This window comes from Bos taurus, chromosome 25, assembly GCF_002263795.3.
Source record: "Bos taurus isolate L1 Dominette 01449 registration number 42190680 breed Hereford chromosome 25, ARS-UCD2.0, whole genome shotgun sequence".
NCBI classification, from domain to species: domain Eukaryota; kingdom Metazoa; phylum Chordata; class Mammalia; order Artiodactyla; family Bovidae; genus Bos; species Bos taurus.
In genome coordinates, this window is record NC_037352.1 from 20,025,815 (window position 1) to 20,044,997 (window position 19,183).

At 42.2% G+C, this 19,183-nt stretch overlaps 2 protein-coding genes across 7 annotated transcripts in view; one reads left to right on the plus strand and one right to left on the minus strand.

Annotated features, from left to right (window-relative positions):
• The window catches only part of CDR2 (cerebellar degeneration related protein 2), a 28,478-nt gene extending 18,577 nt beyond the window's left edge, over nt 1-9,901 (minus strand). Inside the window, exon 1 of the mRNA NM_001046383.1 lies at nt 9,508-9,901. Coding sequence (NP_001039848.1) covers nt 9,508-9,586 — 79 coding nt within the window. The 5' untranslated portion in view covers nt 9,587-9,901. The remainder of the gene's footprint in view (nt 1-9,507) is intronic.
• LOC101905757 (transmembrane protein 180) overlaps nt 8,872-19,183 on the plus strand; it is a 42,197-nt gene continuing 31,885 nt past the window's right edge. Inside the window, exons 1-3 of one of the 6 annotated variants that reach the window (XM_005224800.5) lie at nt 8,872-9,363; nt 15,086-15,260; nt 17,059-17,784. In XM_005224800.5, the coding sequence (XP_005224857.1) occupies nt 15,111-15,260; nt 17,059-17,784 (876 nt within the window). In that variant the 5' untranslated portion in view covers nt 8,872-9,363; nt 15,086-15,110. Of the gene's footprint in view, nt 9,364-10,005; nt 10,701-15,085; nt 15,261-15,621; nt 15,942-17,058; nt 17,785-19,183 lie in introns of those variants that run through there. The other 5 variants (XM_059881565.1, XM_024985135.2, XM_059881566.1 and 2 more) reach the window with 5 other exon arrangements.

Here is a 19,183-nt window from a genome sequence, read left to right on the forward strand (position 1 = left end):
TAAGGCACAAAGGATTTTCTACTTTAGAAAGGAGGTCATGATGGAAGTCTCTCTTAGAAGACGTTTTAGCTAAAGCTTGAGAGGGAAGATCTTAACACATAAACGCCAGGAAGAGGCCCTAAGACGGGAAAGAAACTGGCACACTGTACGGCCCAACATGGCTCATAGTTTCATGTCCGAAATGCAGTACTTGGATGCAGTCTCAAAAACGACAGAATGATCTCTGTTCATTTCCAAGGCAAGCCATTCAATATCACAGTAATCCAAGTCTATGCCCCAACCACTAATGCCAAAGAAGCTGAACAGTTCTATGAAGACCTACAAGACCTTCTAGAATGAACACCCAAAATAGATGTCCTTTTCATCATAGGGCACTGGAATGCAAAAGTAGGAAGTCAAGAGATACCTGGAGTAACAGGCAAGTTTGGTCATGGAGTACAAAATGAAACAGGGGGAAAGGCTAACAGAATTGTGTCAAAAGAACACACTGGACATAGCAAACATTGTCTTAAAGCAACACAAGAGATGACTTTACACATGGACATCACTAGATGGTCAATACCAAAATCAGACTAATTATATTCTTTGCAGCTGAAGATGGAGAAGCTCGATGCAGTCAGGAAAAACAAGACCAAGAGCTGACAGTGGCTCAGATGATGAACAATTATTGCCAAATTGAGACTTAAATTGAAGTAGGCAAAATCACTAGGCCATGCAGGTATGACCTAAATCAAATCCCTTACAGTTATACAATGGAAGTGACAAATAGATTCAAGGGATTAGATCTGACAGACTGAGTGCCTGAAGAACTAAGGATGAAGGTTTGTAACACTACACGGGAGGCAGTGATCAAAACCATCAAGAAAAAGAAACAGATTTTCAGACAACCATTTTGCCTTAGGCCGCCTTACAAATAACTGAGAAAAGAAGAGAAGCAAAAGGCAAAGGAGAAAAGGAAAGATAAACACATCTGAATGGAGAGTTCTAAAGAATAGCAAGGAGAGATAAGAAAGCCTTCCTCTGAGATCAATGCAAAGAAACAGAGGAAAACAACAGAACTGGAACAATAGAGTGGACAAAACGTGGCCCACTGGAGAAGGGACTGGCAAAAACACTTCAGTATTCTTGCCTTGAGAACCCCATGAACAGTATGAAAAGGCAGAAAGATAGGACACTGAAAGATGAACCCCCCAGGTCGGCAGGTGCCCAACATGCTACTGAAGAACAGTGGAGAAATAACTCCAGAAAGAATGAAGAGATGGAACCAAAGCAAAAACAACACCCAATTGTGGATGTGACTGCTGATGGAAGTAAAGTCTGATGCTGTAAAGAGCAATATTGCATAGGAACATGGAATGTTAGGTCTATGAATCAAAATTGGACATGGTCAAACAGGAGATGGCAATTTAGGAATTCGACATTTTAGGAATCAGTGAAATAAAATGGACTGGAATGGGTGAATTTAGCTCAGGTTACCATTATATCTACTACTGTGGGCAAGAATCCCTTACAAGAAATGGAGTAGCCCTCATAGTCAACAGGAGTCTGAAACGCAGTACTTAGATGCAATCTCAAAAATGACAGAATGATCTCTGCTTATTTGCAAGGCAAACCATTCAATATCACAGTAATCCAAGTCCATGCCCTGGCCAGTAATGCTGAAGAAGCTGAAGTTGAACGGTTCTATGAAGACCTATAAGACCTTCTAGCACTAACACCAAAAAAAGATGTCCTTTTCATGATAGGGGACTGGAATGCAAAAGTAGGAAGTCAAGAGATACCTGGAGTAACAGGCAAATTTGGCCTTGGAGTACAGAATGAAGCAGGGCAAAGGCTAATAACAGTTTTGTCAAGAGAATGCACTGGTTATAGCAAACACCCTCTTCCAACAACACAAGAGAAGATTCTACCCATGGGTATCACCAGATAATCAATACCAAAATCAGATTGATTATATTCTTTGCAGCCAAAGATGGAGAAGCTCTATACAGTCAGCAAAAATAAGACCAGCAGCTGACTGTGGCTCAGACCATGAACTCCTTATTGCCAAATTCAGACTTAAATAGAAAAAAGTAGGGAAAACCACTAGGCCATTCAGGTATGACCTAAATCAAATCCCTTACGATTATACAGTGGAAGTAACAAACAGATTCAAGGGATTAGATCTGATAGACAGAGTGCCTAAAGAACTATGGACGGAGAATCGTGACATTGTACAGGAGGCAGTGATCAAGGCCATCCCCAAGAAAAAGAAATGCAAAAAGGCAAAATCGTGATCTGAGGAGGCCTTACAAATAGCTGAGAAAAGAGGCAAAAGGCAAAGGAGAAAAGGAAAGATATATCCATTTGAATACAGAGTTCTAAAGAATAGCAAGGAGAGATAAGAAAGCCTTCCTCAATGATCAATGCAAAGAAATATAGGAAAGCAATAGAATGGGAAAGACCAGAGATCTCTTCAAGAAAATTAGAGATACCAAGGGAACATTTCATGCAAAGACGAGCTCAATAAAGGACAGAAATGGTGTGGACCTAACAGAAGCAGAAGATATTAAGCAGAGGTGGCCAGAATACACAGAGGACTATACAAAAAAGATCTTCATGATCCAGATAATCACGATGGTGTGATCACTCACCTAGAGCCAGACATCTTGCAGTGCAAAGTCAAATGGATCTTAGGAAGCATCACTATGAACAAAGCTGGTGGAGGTGATGGAATTCCAGTTGAGCTATTTCAACTCCTAAAAGACGATGCTGTGAAAGTGCTGCACTCAATATGCCAGCAAATTTGGAAAACTCAGCAGTGGCCACAGGACTGGAAAAGGTCAGTTTTCATTGCATTCCACAAGAAAGGCAATGGCAAAGAATATTCAAACTACCGCACAATTGCACTCATCTCACACGCTAGCAAAGTAATGCTCAAAATTCTCCAAGCCAGGCTTCAACAGTACGTGAACTGTGAAATTCCAGATGTTCAAGCTGGATTTAGAAAAGGCAGAGGAACCAGGATCATATTGCCAACATCCACTGGATCACTGAAAAAGCAAGAGAGTTCCAGAAAAACACCTACTTTTGCTTTATTGACTATGCCAAAGCCTTTGACTGTGTGGATCACAAAAAACTGGAAAATTCTGAAAGAGATGGGAATACCAGACCACCTGACCTGCCTCTTGAGAAACCTGTATGCAGATCAAGAAGCAACAGTAGACTGGTTCCAAATCGGGAAAGGAGTACGTCCAGGCTGTATATTGTCACCCTGCTTATTTAACGTATATGCAGAGTACACCATGAGAAATGCTGGACTGGATGAAGCACAAAGCTGGAATCAAGATTGCTGGGAGAAATATCAATAACCTCAGATATGCAGACACCACCCTTATGACAGAAAGCGAGGAAGAACTAAAGAGCGTCTTGATGAAAGTGAAAAAGGAGAGTGAAAAAGTTGACTTAAAGCTCAACATTCAGAAAACTAAGATCATGGCATCCGGTCCCATCACTGCATGGCAAATAGATTGGGAAACAGTGAGAGACTATTTTTTTAGGTTCGAAATCACTGCAGATGGTGACTGCAGCCATGAAATTAAGACGTTTACTCCTTGGAAAAAAAGTTATGACCAACCCAGACAGCTTACTAAAAAGCAGAGACATTACTTTGCCAACAAAGGTCCGTCTAGTCAAGGCTATGGTTTTTCCAGTAGTCATGTATGCATGAGAAAGTTGGACTATAAAGAAAGCTGAGCACCGAAGAATTGATGGTTTTGAACTACGGTGTTAGGGAAGACTCTTGAGAGTCCCTTGGTCTGCAAGGATATCCAACCAGTCCATTCTAAAGGAAATTAGTCCTGAATACTCAATAGAATGACTGATGCTGAAGCTGAAACTCCAATACTTTGGCCACGTGATGCGAAGAACTGACTCATTTGAAAAGACCCTAATGCTGGGAAAGACTGAAGGTGCGAGGAGAAGGGAATGACAGAGGATGAGATGGTTGGATGGCATCACTAACTTGATGGACATGAATTTGAGCAAGCTCGGGAGTTGGTGATGGACAGGGAAGCCTGGCGTGCTGCTGTCCACGGGGTCACAAAGAGTTGGACATGACTGAGTGACTGAACAACAGCAGCCCAACATAAAGCCAGTGTGACAGAAGCTCACTGGGGAGAGTGGTACGGGAGCTGGAGGAGTAGGTATGGTTCAGACTACAGAAATCGGCCATGGTAAGGAAAGTTTAGGTTTTATTCTAAGTATGTTGGAAAGTCATTTCACCCAGTGTCGAAAAATATACTTATTACACTTATTATCAAAAGAGGGAACCTCACCACATATGATTTTAAAACAATTTTTAGAGGTTGACAAACAAGGTTTAACATTTAATTCATTAAACCAATATTACAGCTTAACCTAGAATAAGTGGTAACTGGAAAGCAACTTTTGTTACCTGGTAGCGGCCATTTGAGGGCATAATTAACATTGTGGTTGGTTAGTTTTCCCTCAGAAGGAAAAAAACAAGGCAGCAAAACCCACGAAACACCACTCCAGCTCATTTTAAAACATTTTACACCCATTTAAAATAAAACAGTATACTGTTGGTAGATCAGTGTCAAAATACATTCTCTTGTGATTTAAATATTAACAATGTCTATTAATGTACTTAAGACTTCATATACCAAGTCTATGAAATAATATCTTGTATTCACAAGACATCAAACCCTTTACAAACTGTTCAAACATTTGAAATTAATTTTTTGTATCTTTTCAAGGTAGTTAACCCAGATTTTCAAATGAGAAGCAGAAAGATGCTAAGAAGTGATCTGACCAATTCCACGTGGTGAGTCATAATAAGCAAATGAGAAACCACTGTCAACAGATTCTAACTTTCACCCTCATCACGATTCTCCATTATCCACATCCACACACTTTTAATTTTCTTGACAGGGATGTCCACATCTTTGTCTAAGGTACAGAGTACCTCAGTCTGCTTGTTTTCCTAGATGACAATGAGAAACTAGAGTTGAGCTCTTTGGCTTTTACTGCCTGTGCTGCCAGGGAAAGCATATACAACCCCAGGCAAGTTGCTATCTTGTTTTCAGTAAATGAAAAAGGAACTACGTACAGCTGAGATTTCCAGAAATAATTATTTTACACTCATAGCGTGTGTAATGTGTATACACAGCCCCATAAAGGAACCACTATGCTGAATTATTAAGGACAAAGCAAACATTACCTAGACATTACTTAAGTCTCTCCTGGCCTGCTATAAAGTGGTGAGTAACTCCTCACTGGGAAAGACCAGAGACTTACCAAAGATATTCTTATCCAGCAACCAAAAGCTGAGCCAAAACCTCTTTCAGAAGCAAGACTAATTTGAGACCATCTACAGCTATTTCTTTCAGTTAGGAAACTACCCATGTTACTTAATGTCAGCCGGGAGCACCTTTCCTGTTCCTGCTGCCGCAGAAGAGACGCCAAGTATAGCACTCTTGCAGTAAACATCCAACAGAGAAGAATTTGAGACTTGTCCTTATCGCAATCCTTATTTTGAGTTAAACAAAACCCAAGCCTGGCTCAGTAACCTGAAGTCTCAGTCTTCTAAATATTTCATTGGATGTGTAGGATAGAATTCTGGCGAAACAAGTCTCAACTACAAGAAAGCATCTGTGAAGTCACACTGTATAATAGGATATTACTTCATCTGTTAGTTTAAAGACAAAAGTCTTTCTTGGTCTTTAAAAAAAAAAAAAAAAGAAGTTTATTTCCTGTTGTGTAGCATCTGGCTTCCATTACCAAAAGGAGCCAAAAGCTGGCAGTAAGCCCAAGAAGGTTTTCTAAATAATTTGTGGAGGGAATGAGAGAATATTCAATGTCCTTTATTCTTACTTAACACACAAAAGAAAAGGAAACAATATAGTTTTGAAGCCTTATACACCTGTTCATCTCACTTTACAAAAAGGATTTTCATTAAGAGGTTGTCTTTTCTAAATCCTATTGAACTGGCGTAGGCAAACACTAAAAATACCACAGATTTACTGCAGGCTTGAGAACTGCAACTTTCAATAACTTCATGTTTAATATCCTTCCACTAATCAGTCTTTGCAAGTGACAATAATCTATTTTAACAATATAAACTATTAGCTTTAAACAGATAGTCTACTCAGCCCTATGCCCTAGGTAAAAAATTAACTCTAGTAGTCAGGTGATTTTTAAAAAAGATCTTCCTTCCAGAATTCCGAAATCTTTACATTTCACTGCTATTACATTTTTCTTTAGTTTTTTTTCTTTAAAGAGGATGACATATTCCCATGTTAGCTGTAGTCTCTAGCATTCATTCAATAACGTTAAGGCTGAAAGTTTTTCCTATTACAAAACCAAATGCGTCATCTGGTGATGCTTCTGTGTAACTCCTGTTGCCGATGTTACTATAATTGGGAAAGCAAAAAATCTGAATATAAACATCAAGAAAAATGACGGTGTCAGTTTTAATGACCCTCCAAACAGTGATTCAGCAAATTCGTTGCTCATGTGGAAAACGTACTCATCTTAAAAAGTAGAAGTCTTAATTTAAACTAAGATTTCATTTGCTGATCTTTACAGTAGAAACCCAAATCCTTATTCTAAGCTTGCACAGCTCGCCAAATGACAATTACAACAGCAGCTGGTCTAAAAGAAAACCCAGTCTCTGAAGTCTTTCCACCTTGTTCTCAGGGGCACATTTCAAAGCAATCACCATCATTACCTACAGAGAAGGCTCCTGCTGTCCCAGAAAGGATCTTACTCACAGAGATCACAGTCAGTATTCTTACTTTGTCAACTCAGCCCTCTGACAAAAGACACTCTCTTCAAAGTGTTTTATAAAAGCAATGGGTTTTCTTCTTCTGCCTGCACAGTTTCACATGTTTCTAACAAGGTATGAATGGTAGACCACTGCCTTCTGAGGTTAGAAACTTTCAACAATTTTAATTTTTACAAAGAATGCCCCAAGCAAACTTTGGTAAAGAGATTCAATATACTTAAGTAATGCTTCTATTGTTAAAGAAAAAAAAAAAATTGTAGTTCTATGACTGAGCGCAGGATCTTAGAAAACTGTTTTAGCAACTCTGTTCCAATAAGGCTCTCAGTAAAATTAATAATGAGGATGTTAAAAAATGAACAGACATGTGTCTGCACTTGATAAAATCCCACTAGATCTGCTTATCAGCCTAAGAGGACAGACTTGCTCCCAAACCTTACTCAGCAGCAAAATTATCTAGTGAGGGCCCACCCACTGCCTAGCACTATAGTGGGCGCCCCAGGAGGCAGCACCTCCAGTCAACAGATCCCTAGTAAATGAGCAGGATCCTGTCTGTCCTGTGGACAGGCACTGTAGTCCTAGTGCCTCAATGAACACCTGGGACGGAATAAATACAATTTTTGAAAAATTAACAAAAGATCCATTAGAAGCTTATGAGTGAACATATAATGTAATGAGAATGGGACAAAGAGACCCTTTTATTCACACTGTGGCCTTCATTCTTTCACAGGCCAAATTCACAGTTGTATCTGTTGGAATTTCACATCTATTCCTACCCCACACACTTGGTTATGACACACAGGGTTATGTCAAAGTCCATCGTGATAATAGATGTAAAAGTCCTCTGAAAAGAACAGACCAAACTCCAAACGGAAACTGGCACTAGGAAGTTTGGACCTGTGCGCTTCAAGATTTCATGCATTTGCACACCTGATGACTTGATTTCAATCAGAGGTTAGAGAGTTCCACGTCTAACCTCAATATGTTGCATTTGCTCCTCAGTAAGTTGAAATATTACAAGTGGTTGTTCCTAACAACCTCCCACAGGGGGAAAGTGCAGTATAGACTAACTTGCCTGGTGGAAGAGAGCCATGAAAACAATAATCTTGTGTGAGTGCCTCAGTTCAGGTCAACAAGTGTTAAAATTGAGTTTCTATTATGTGCTAAGTATTGTGCTAGATAGATTAAAAAAAAAAAAAAACCACAACCTGTACAGAGCTACACTTTCTAAATACAGTAAGGAAAAATATATAGTTTTGATTATAGGGCAAACTGCTTCATTTCTTTATAGGGAAAGGTTGCAATTGCAAAATGGTTGCCTCATAAATTCTGGAGAAAGTATCAAACTAGGCCATCAATCCTTCTGGGGCATTCTGAAAACAGGTTAAAACGTAAGACAAATCTGCCTTGTGGATGCTGTGAATATGATGGCAGATACTGCACTGCAGCCACTGAATAGGTTAGACTATGTAAGCATAATTACTTACATAAACTTTGACTTATATAAAGACTATATAAAATCTGATTTAAGCGACAGGCTGTGACATATTGATTTAAGAAATCACCTTCCCCCAAGAGTTCCTTATGTTTCTTTTCTGAGTCTTTTTTTTTCTTTTTAAAGTATGAGTCTTTTAAGCCTACATTCTCTCTCCCCTAAGTTCAACGGTTAGCATGAACAAACACCATGGTCAATTAATATTCAACTAAATGAGATGGTAACTTTTTATGCCAGTTGAGAGATGAAAAAGTTGATTTACACAGAATTGCTGAAACAGAAGATGCCTGAAAAAAATTTCTCAGGAGACAGGAAATCCAGGACAGGCCAAGATGGGAATGCCTCTTGTGAAAAAGCTAGGGGGCAAAGTGAAGGAAGCAGCTGAGGTAGAAGTGCCCTCAAGTCATTCACTTGGCATCTGGTAAACCACGCCTAAGTAGCCCCCCTCTCACCCCGTCTAACGCCAACTGTAAGAGCTGTAAACCAGGTGGAGCAGAAGAGATAGGGGTTTGAGCAGTGACTAGGACGACTTCTCATTCTGAGTGTGCGGGTTCAAAAATGTTTTGCTCTACGGCAGAAACACAGTATTGTAAATCAACTAAACTCCAATAAAAATCAGTCAAAAAAAAAAAAAAAAACCGACTTGCTTCCACATTTGAGGGAAGTCACTTGGCCGCTTTAGCATCCGCGTTACCCATTTGGAAAAGGGGAACAATATGAGTTACTCTCTCAACGGAGTTATTGTGAGGATCAAATGTGTGCGCGATTCCTGCCACACGGCACTGCCACCCCGGGTCCACCACCTGCAGCAGCTCACACTCGCCGGCTGTGAGCACCGGCTGTGGTTCCTCCCCGACGCGGACAGCCCGGTAAGGGGCCACCCCTCTCCGCTCCGAGGAACACCGTGGGGATTAAATCAGTTAATCCCCGGAGAGAGCTCCAAACGGTGCCTGGAGCCCGGTCAGCTCCTGACACGCAGTAGTGGCTGGGACGATGGGGGATGCTGATTACCGCGCAAGAGCCCGGGCCCGCGCAGCGGAGTCCTCCCGCGCGGGACCAGCAGACGCGACAGTCCCAACGCCAGGTGAGCGCCAGATCTTCCCCGATACTGGCGTCGGTGGGCCCCGAGCGAAATCAACTTTTTAACAGTTTCACGGCCAGGAGGTGAAGCCTCGAGCTGGCAGCCGCCCTGCTCTGGCCAGGCCCCGCCTGGCGACCGCACCCTCACCTTGCTGGAGGTCCTGGTGGTCGTACCACGGCTCGTCCTCCTTCATCTCAAACTCCTCCACCAGGTTTTCCGCCAGCATTTCGGCCGGCTCTTCCGGGGGCAGCGGCCCCCGCCGCCGCCGGCCCGCCTCAGCCGCTGCCCCGGGCTCTCCCCCGGCCCCTCCGCCCTCAGCCAGAGCCGCCCTCGGGCGGGACGCGCCGCCGCCCAGGCTCCACCGCGACGCCGGACCACAGCCGCCCGCTACCGCCTCCGGCGCCGCCGCGCGGCGGCCCGCAGCGCACGCCGCGGACTGGGTTCTCTCGCGCCGCCCAACCGCCCCAACGGCCGGCGCCCCGGCGCGAGCTCCTGAGTCGGCTCTCCGAGCCGGCTCCTCACGCCGCAGCCGGGCCCAACGTGGCACTTTGGCAGAACCCTCCCCGACCGGGGCTGCGATTCAAACCCCGGCGGCCGCTCGGCCAATCGCGAGCAGACCGCCGGCCGAGCGGCGGCGACGTCGTCCAATCGCGTCTCGCCGCAGGCCCGCGGTTCGCCCGGTATCAGAGGCAGGCAGCCAATGGTGACTCCGAAGGAAACAAAGAAGGCGGGAAAAGGACAAGGGGTGCGGTCGAGGGTCCCGCCCTCTCCTCTCTTCGAAACGCTTCTGGCCGTGCATTCGGCGAGCTTGGGTGAGGAGGTGGTGGCCTCCGCTGCCCCTGTGGTGGGTGGCCGGCTGCCTGGCCGGTGGACGGGCTAAGTGGGCGTGAGGGTCAGAAGTACGGTCTACGAGCAGCGGACGGTTGCGGGCGGGAGGCGCGAGGCGTGCCGGGACCCTGAGGTCTGCTGCCCCACCGACCCTTGCTGGTCCTGACTCCCAGATTTGCTCTGCTTGATGCTGGGAAATCGAGGATCGGTCGGAAGTTCAGGGCAGTTAACTGTTTTCTTCTTGATATCTGAGTCCTCACCTCCAAATTGCTGAGAATTTGTACTGCCCCTGAAACGGTGGGCCTCAGACCCACCTGAAGGTGCAGTTGAAGCGACTCCTGAGAAAAAAACTGCAAGCGTTTTTGCATACTTTTTTAAAAAAGAGAGATCACAAGTTAAGCATCTGGAGTCATGACGTTACACCTGGAGAGAGGAGAATGCAGCCCTCGCCCTTGATGGCCAGGACAGTGAAAGCTGGTTTCTGCACACAACAAAATAAATACTGCTCGTAGGTTGTGGCTTTTACCATCTTCGTGCAGACAGAACACAAAAATTCTAAATTAAGGTGACAGATCAGAAAGTCAGTGTTCTTAGCCTTGATGTAATGGTAAAGGTACAGCTGACAGAAGACAGCTATGGTAGAATGTCAGCCAATAATCTTAGAAGGAACAGTCGTTTCAGAGGTGATAAAGGAGGAATGGTAAACTCACAAATCCTTGTCTTCTAAATCCAGGGACACTAACAAGTAAAATGTTACTGATCTGTTTTTATTCTTAGGTTAAGAAAGAAACTAGGTTTACTATTCTGCCCTAACTGCCCTTATTCTGGTAGAGGTATTACTAGTCCACAGCCAAAAGAAAATAACTAAAACTATCTTAATTTACAAGTCACTACAGATAAAGCTCTTTGGAAAGAGAGATGATTGGATTTAGGATTTGCTGATGGTGATTTGTTGAAGCTGAAGGGCCGGAATCGTGCCTCTGACCTTCAAGAAACTCATCTTTCATAGCCACTAGTAACTGAAAGTGCTAACCCTTTCTCCATGGCAAAAGCTTATTTTGACTCCAAATCAAATGGGAGACTATTGAAATGTTCTTTAGCGTTCTTCAAAAAACAATGGCAAAACAACAAAAAAGAACGATCTGAAGAATTAAAGTTACTGATGATTTTACATGGCAAAAAAGTCCACACAAAACCCAACACACCAGACTTTGTCTTTTAGTATTAGTGTGTTCTTTTTAAGGACACTGGGGGAACTTCTCCTCCACCCCCACCCCCGCCCCGGAAAAGCTTGAACAAAAATTGCACTGAAAAAGACAAGTTAGCTTTCAGTGCTAAACGCCCTGCTTTCAAGGGGTCCCCATCATTATTTAGAGTCCATGTAGGAGAAGGCGATGGCACCCCACTCCAGTACTCTTGCCTAGAAAATCCCATGGAGGAGCCTGGTAGGCTGCAGTGCATGGGGTCGCGAAGAGTCGGACACGACTGAGCGACTTCACTTTCATTTTTCACTTTGATGCCTTGGAGAAGTAAATGGCAACCCACTCCAGTGTTCTTGCCTGGAGAATCCCAGGGACGGGGGAGCCTGGTGGGCTGCCGTCTATGGGGTCGCACAGAGTTGGACACGACTGAAGCGACTTAGCAGCAGCAGCAGTCATAGCTGAGAAGCAATCATAAGCAGCCTCTTCTGCAACATTATTATTTGGTTTAGCAATAGGTTAACAATAACAACCCAAGTTGATTCTGAAAGAAGGCTTTTGGGTTTTCATTTAATAATTTACCAGTATTTAGTGCATGTTCCCAGCCTAATCATTACACCATTCTGCTACTTTTAAACTCTTCTATATAAAACATTTTGTATTAAAGAAGAACCAGGTTCAGAAATCCTTTGTTCCTGCTTGTAAAGATACACTTACTATTCATGTTCTTTGGTGTTTTATTGCTATAGTAAGTCAAGTGAGAGTTTTAAGTAGTGTTGACTTTAAAGTGATTGTAAGTGGTGGTTTTCAGTTTGATACCTACTAAAATAAGTGTTTATTATAATGAAAATAATCTAAAGCAAAATATCAATAGTTCTTTTTGCAGATGGAAATAAGAAAGATTTTTACTTTTTTTGGTCATAAACAGAAGTTCAGGCTATGGAATTTTTTATAATGTTATCAAAACTTTGTATCCACCGTATATATACATATGAAGTGAAGTCGCTCAGTCGTGCCCGACTCTTTGCAACCCCATGGACAGTAGCCTGCACCAAGCTCCTCCATCCACGGGATTTTCAAGGCAAGAGCACTGGAGTGGGTTGCCATTTCCTTCTCCAGGGAATCTTCCCAACCCAGGGATCAAACCCAGGTCTCTCGCATTGTAGACAGAGGCTTTACCTTCTTAGCCACCAGGGAAGTCCATATATGTGTATATATACGTGACATTAACTTTATGTTTCAGACAAGATGGGTGCTTAACTCAAAGTCTTTTTAAAAAATTTGAACTCAGCTAAGCAAGCTTATGATTCCTTGCAAAATTCTGAGTTTATAAATACCTGCCTTCTGACTTAATGATAGATCAGTTTAGAAGGTGTGGCACGCTTCTTGTTTTAGCATGCCTGAAATAAAACTAAGAACAAGAAGAGTGCCTGGATTTTGGTGGGCTAACTTTGTGTCTTAGGGCTTCTCTGGTGCTCAATGGTAAAGAATCCGCCTGACACTTCAGGAGACGCAGGTTCGGCCCCTGGGTTGAGAAGATCTCCTGGAGAAGGCAATGGAAACCATTCCACTGTTCTTCCCTGGGAAATCCCATGGACAGAGGAACCTGGCAGGCAACAGTCCATGGGATCACAAAAGAGTTGGACACAACTTAGTGACTAAACAACAACAAATTTGTATCTTGGCTTTTGGTTCTCCTGATCTCCTTGTTTTTGGCTCTCTTAGTAACCAGTGGCCTCGGCTTCAGTCTTCATTCTCACTTATGCCAAAATAAGTCCCGAGAGTGAGGTCTTCAGCGGTAGTTCCCAGGTTTTTCTAACTGGAGAATTACCTCCATAGTCAAAAATGTTGGTTCATCTCCACATTTTAGTACTTGTATTTTTAAAGGTTTGAGCATGCATAGTAACAAAGAAGTTCATATATATGTTTTTTGTTTATCATTACAGCAGAATCTATAGACATTTTAAGAAAGCTAGTACACAAGTGAGTACAAGGGACATGAGTTTGAGCAGGCTCTGGGAGTTGGTGATGGACAGGGAAGCCTGGTGTGCTGCAGTCCGTGGGGTCTCAAAGAGTCAGACACGACTGGGCAACTGCACTGAACTGAGTACACAAACGGGCAGATAGTCTGTATTTTGTTTATAGACAATGCTTGATCTACAAATGGAATTATTAACCCTTTTTGATAATTCTCTACTTCCTATAGAATTAAAATCATTCTTGCATCTACATGATGCAAGATGAAGCTCAGGGACTTAGGTAATTTGATCATTTGAGCCAAATGTCCACTTCCCCCTTATAACTTGCTCTCCGCATCCACACGTAATTGGGTAGCATAGACTGAGGTGCCTGCTTAATTCCCAGGGACTGTTTAAGCAAGTAGCATCTCTCGAATTATCTGAATATTTGTGTTTTCTGCTTGAGTAAGATTTTGGAGAAGTGCCTATTAAAGAACCCGCCTGCCAATGCAGGTAGACATAAGAGACATGGGTTCCATCCCTGGGTTGGGAAGATCCCCCGGAGAAGGGATCCCATTCCAGTATTCTTGCCTGGAGAATCCCACAGGCGAAGGAGCCTGGCAGGTTGCAGTCCATAGGGTTGCACAGAGTCGGACATGACTGAAGTGACTTAGCACGCACACACCATTATAAAACAGGAAAATTCTGTTGTTATCTTAAAACCATAGTCAAGATTAAAAAAGCAAGATGAGTCTATACCTACCTCTTGCTTGGTTAACCTTTCCCTGCTTTCCAGTTGGATAAATCAAGTCCGTGGATGGGTAAAACAATAGGCCAGATTTAAGAGGAAGGTTTACATGACAGCAAGGATCAAATGGGTTCTTTCTATACCCCTCTTAGCTGTGTCCTTTGGGCCAAAGTTACATAGGCTATAAGATCAAAAGAGAATCAAAAGATCAACAAGAGAAGATAAAAAATGAATCTCCCAATGCAAGTCTGTACTACTGAATGGACAACTTTATACTAAGATGAAAGGCTTGCTTCTATTCTTTCTCTCAGACACTACTTAAGGATGTCACCTCATTGTTTCATTTCTGTTGTGCCTTCCCAAGTAGGGAAGATAATAATGCCATAAACACATCTCCCTGGTCACTAGTTAAATGCGTCTAAACTCTTTGATTGGAGAAGGCAATGGCAACCCTTTTCAGTACTCTTGCCTGGAAAATCCCATGGACGGAGGAGCCTGGTAGGCTGCAGTCCATGGGGTCGCTGAGGGTCGGACATGACTGAGTGACTTCACTTTTCACTTTCATGCATTGGAGAAGGAAATGGCAACCCACTCCAGTGTTCTTGCCTGGAGAATCCCAGGGATGGGGGAGCCTGGTGGGCTACCATCTATGGGGTTGCACAGAGACGGACACGACTGAAGCGACTTAGCAGCAGCAGCAAACACTTTGATACGTTTCACTTTTATAAGTTAGAAGAGATATTAAAATATATATTCAAGTAAAGCCACACTCTATGCAAACTAGTGTTCCTGGCAACATCTCAAAAATTGTTGAGTAAGTGGATTAAGAAAGTAAAGTGTTAAATTTGGTTGCATATTCACAGCTAATGCTTTTGGACTTTTATTTAACTAAAGTTAACTAGTATCTGGTGGAATTTTGTCACCCATGAGCTGAATCAGCTTTTGTACACAAGTAGTGAATGTTAACCATTTCTTTTTTTCTTAAACTAAAGGAAGAAGAATTCCTCTGCATGGAAAATGACATTTTTAAACATCAAACCCATTGCTTGGGCATTCTCTCTAACAACATTAGGGACTGAAATGCTCAATTCTGTCTTCAGTTTCTACTATGTAAAGCTTTTTTTACATCTGTACAAGGTTTCAGAAGTGGCTTTTTATCAAGCACAGGTGAGATGAAGCCCTTGTTGTTCTTTTACCTTAGAAAAGCTTCTCCTTCTAGTTGTGCCTCATGATTTTCCAAAAAGCTGATTCTTCACAAGTTGAAAGAGTTAGCAAGAAAAGGTTATCCATGTCCAAGATCTTCTGTTTAAGGGCAAAGAGACTTTTAAAATGATGGTCACTTATAACAGCTTTAATGCATATATATTAAATCTAGAAAAATGATACAAATGAACCTTTTTGCAGGGCAGGAGTAGAGATGCAGATGTAGAGAACAGACATGTAGACACGATGTGGGGGTGGGCGTTGGGATGAATCGGAAGATTTAGGTTGACGTATGTGCGTCTAGTCAAGGCTATGGTTTTTCCAGTGGTCATGTATGGAGGTGAGAGTTGAATTGTGAAGAAAGCTGAGCACCGAAGAATTGATGCTTTTGAACTGTGGTGCTGGAGAAGACTCTTGAGAGTCCCTTGAACTGCAAGGAGATCCAACCAGTCCATTCTGAAGGAGATCAGCCCTGGGATGTCTTTGGAAGGAATGATGCTAAAGCTGAAACTCCAGTACTTTGGCCACCTCATGCGAAGAGCTGACTCAATGGAAAAGACCCTGATGCTAGGAGGGATTGAGGGCAGGAGGAGAAGGGGACGATAGAGGATGAGATGGCTGGATGGCTTCACCAACTCAATGGACGTGAGTTTGAGTGAACTCTGGGAGTTGGTGATGGACAGGGAGGCCTGGCGTGCTGCAGTTCATTGGGTCACAAAGAGTCGGACACGACTGAGCGACTGAACTGAACTGAACTGAACAGATGTGCACTGCCATGTGTAAAACAGATAACCAATGGGAACCTGCTGTATAGCACAGGGAACTCAGCTCAGTGCTCTCTGGTGACTTATATGGGTGGGATGGAGGTGGATAAGAGGGAGGGAATATATGTATACATATAGCTGATACATTTCCTTGTACAGCAGAAACTAACACAACATTGTAAAGCAACTATATCCCAAGTATAATAAATAGTGACAGCTTGGAGTTTAATGGGTACATTTTTGGTTATCTGGAAAAATTCCTTATGTGGAAAAATAAGAATTATTATTAAGATATCATGTGTTTTGAAATGGCCCATATATTTACAAATTGTATTGTAACTCATTACCAATTAGGTGGTCAGGATGGATAGAGTTCATGGTCTTAAAAACCCATATGGTTTATAATGTTACTTGTTCATTGCTAACAACAACATCCTTGATCTAATAAGTGTTTTTTTCCATTTTGAGATAGCAAACGCTAATATTTTAACCTTTCCTAATGAAATTATGTAAAACTGTGCCATGGTCTGTAAACAGGCCATCATTCTTTGCAAAGGCATGGCCATATGCCTTGTGGGGAGACAGCGGAGCATAATGATTGAAAGCGCGGACTCCAGGGTCATCTGCCTTGGCTCAGGCCCTGGTTCAGTCATTTATTAGCCGAGAAAGTTACTTAACTTCTCTGACCCTCAGTTTCCTCATAAAGAAGCGGTAAGAATAGTACCTACTTCATAGGGTTGTTTTAAGGATTTAGTGAAATAATTCATGTAAAAACTTGTTCATTGCCTAAACACAAAGTGAATGCACTCTGGTTTTGGGGTAGTATTAGCTGTCATTATTATTTCAGTATGTATACTTCCTGCTGATTCTGGAAGCAGTGACTTTTTTTTTTTTTTTCCCAACTGATCAAATTTGGTCACTTCATATTAGTTAAAAATTCAAGTTACTTTCATCGGTATAAACTACACTAAAATAATCCTGTGTTATTTCTTTTCTAGATGATTTTAATGATCTGGAATGCTCTTAACGACCTGACGGGGTATTTTCACAACAACTCTAAGGCTGACTGCTGTTCCAGTCGTCACAGTTCTGTTTTGTATGGCGCCCCTTTGTATGCAGCAGCCTTCCTGCTTCCTTGGTTCCCCTGGAAATACTATCATGAAGGTGACTGGCTTAGTGGGCTTCACCTGGTGGTATCATTATGTGCTTTTGATAGCACACTTACCTTTGTTCAGCAAGCCCAGTGTGTGCTGTTTGCAGAAATTTTCACTAGATACGAAAGTCGGCTTCAGCTTATTAAAATCAACCAAGTGGCATCACTGGTAGGATCTACCAGTATCCTTTTCTGTGGCCTCATCTCTGATAACATGGAAATTTTGCTCAATTTTCAGGTCATCGCTGTTGTTGTTGCCATTTTGGCTACTGCCAGCCTTTATGCTGGCATGTGCCACATAAGTCACTTAGAACCTAAAAGAAGCCCCGAGGAAAACCTTTTCTCAGAAACTGTACAGGATCTCCCCTGGACCTCCGTCATCTCATTGATGAGACAAATCTTGACCCAGAAAAACTTTCGCCTTTTTCTGATAGTGAATTTCTTCCAAGTCTTCCATTTAACCTTCTTCAGTAACTTCATGATGATATTTGTTGATAACCTCATTCCCACGGATGTTCTTCCTTCTTCCATAAGGAGCATCATGTATGGGGCAGGCTTTATCTGCCCACAGGTATGTGATGATTCTTCATATATCTTCCTACAGGGATTAAAGATATAACTCTTACCTGGGCTAGGGCCTTCCCTGGTGGCTCAGTGGTAGAGGATCCACCTGCCATTTCAGGAGATGCAGATTCAATCCTTGGGTCAGGAAGATTCCCCTGGAGGAGGAAATGGCAATTTTCAGGTCACCCACTCCAGTACTCTTGCCCAGGAAATCTTATGAACAGAGGAGCCTGGTGGGCTACAGTCCATGGGATCGCAAAAGAGTCAGACATGACCTAGCAACTAAACAAGAACTTACCTGGCTGAGAATTAAAAACCTGATTGTATCAGTAATGAAAAAATGATTCAGATTTATTAAGAGGCCCAAAGATTCAGATTCCCTACATTAGATAAGATTCAGTAGGAAAATGATGGAAACAAGAGATGCAAAGAAGAAAAGGAGGAGAACCCAATAAAAGCGGAGCTCTGTGATATTTTTACTATTTTAGCTTTTGAATTTTGTCCTCTTGAGCTTCCTCATTTAAACCTCTGCAGAGCTATGGAAGAAAATGCATGGCTTCCTGTGAGCATGTCATTTTGCTTTATCCTGATATTTAAGATTCCTGTGACTGTTAGAAGGAAGAAGAGTTATTTGATCATGGATTCCTGAAGCCAGGTTTCAAAAGCACTTGGCTAAAAAACTTAAGTCCTAGAATTCCAGAGTGTTAGTAAAATTCCATGGCCATGACCATTATTGTGGAGGGTGTGTCCTCCTTCAAAAAATATATCAGCTGGTTGTTTTTTACACAATTTGGAGAACTCATGAATAAAATTGCTTCCCTTAACCTAAATCTATCCTCCAAAAATATGACTTGACCTAGCCTATGATATGGATTTTTCCTGTTTTCTCAATTAAAATATGTCATCTATACTCTTTCAGAGAGTAAGTTGAATAACTTAGATAGAAGAGTTTTTACTATTTACAAACTTTTACAAAGATTTAAGCCCTGTGGAATAGAAATAGTTCTGAAATGTTCTAAGTGTTGCCAGACTTTCTTAAGCAAAGTATATGGGATAGAATTTGCCTTTCTGCCATTAGCTCAAGGTCTTTATTATAGTTTGGTTACTGTATATACCATAATACTGAGAACTCACATTTTTTGAGTGCTACTGTGTGCCATGGACTATGCCAAGTACATCATATACATTATCTCGTGTAATCCTAACTACCATTTTCTTGTGTAATCCTGACAACTACCTTCTAGAGAAAGACCTTCCAAATGAAAAAAAAGAGGCTCAGAGGCCTTTAAAGTTGTGCCTGTTAAGATTCTGTCATGGTCTGTTTAGCAGAGGTTACCAAACAGAGTATCAGTTTTGGTTTATCGATATAGTCCCAGGTACTGTGTGTAATAATATAATGATACTCT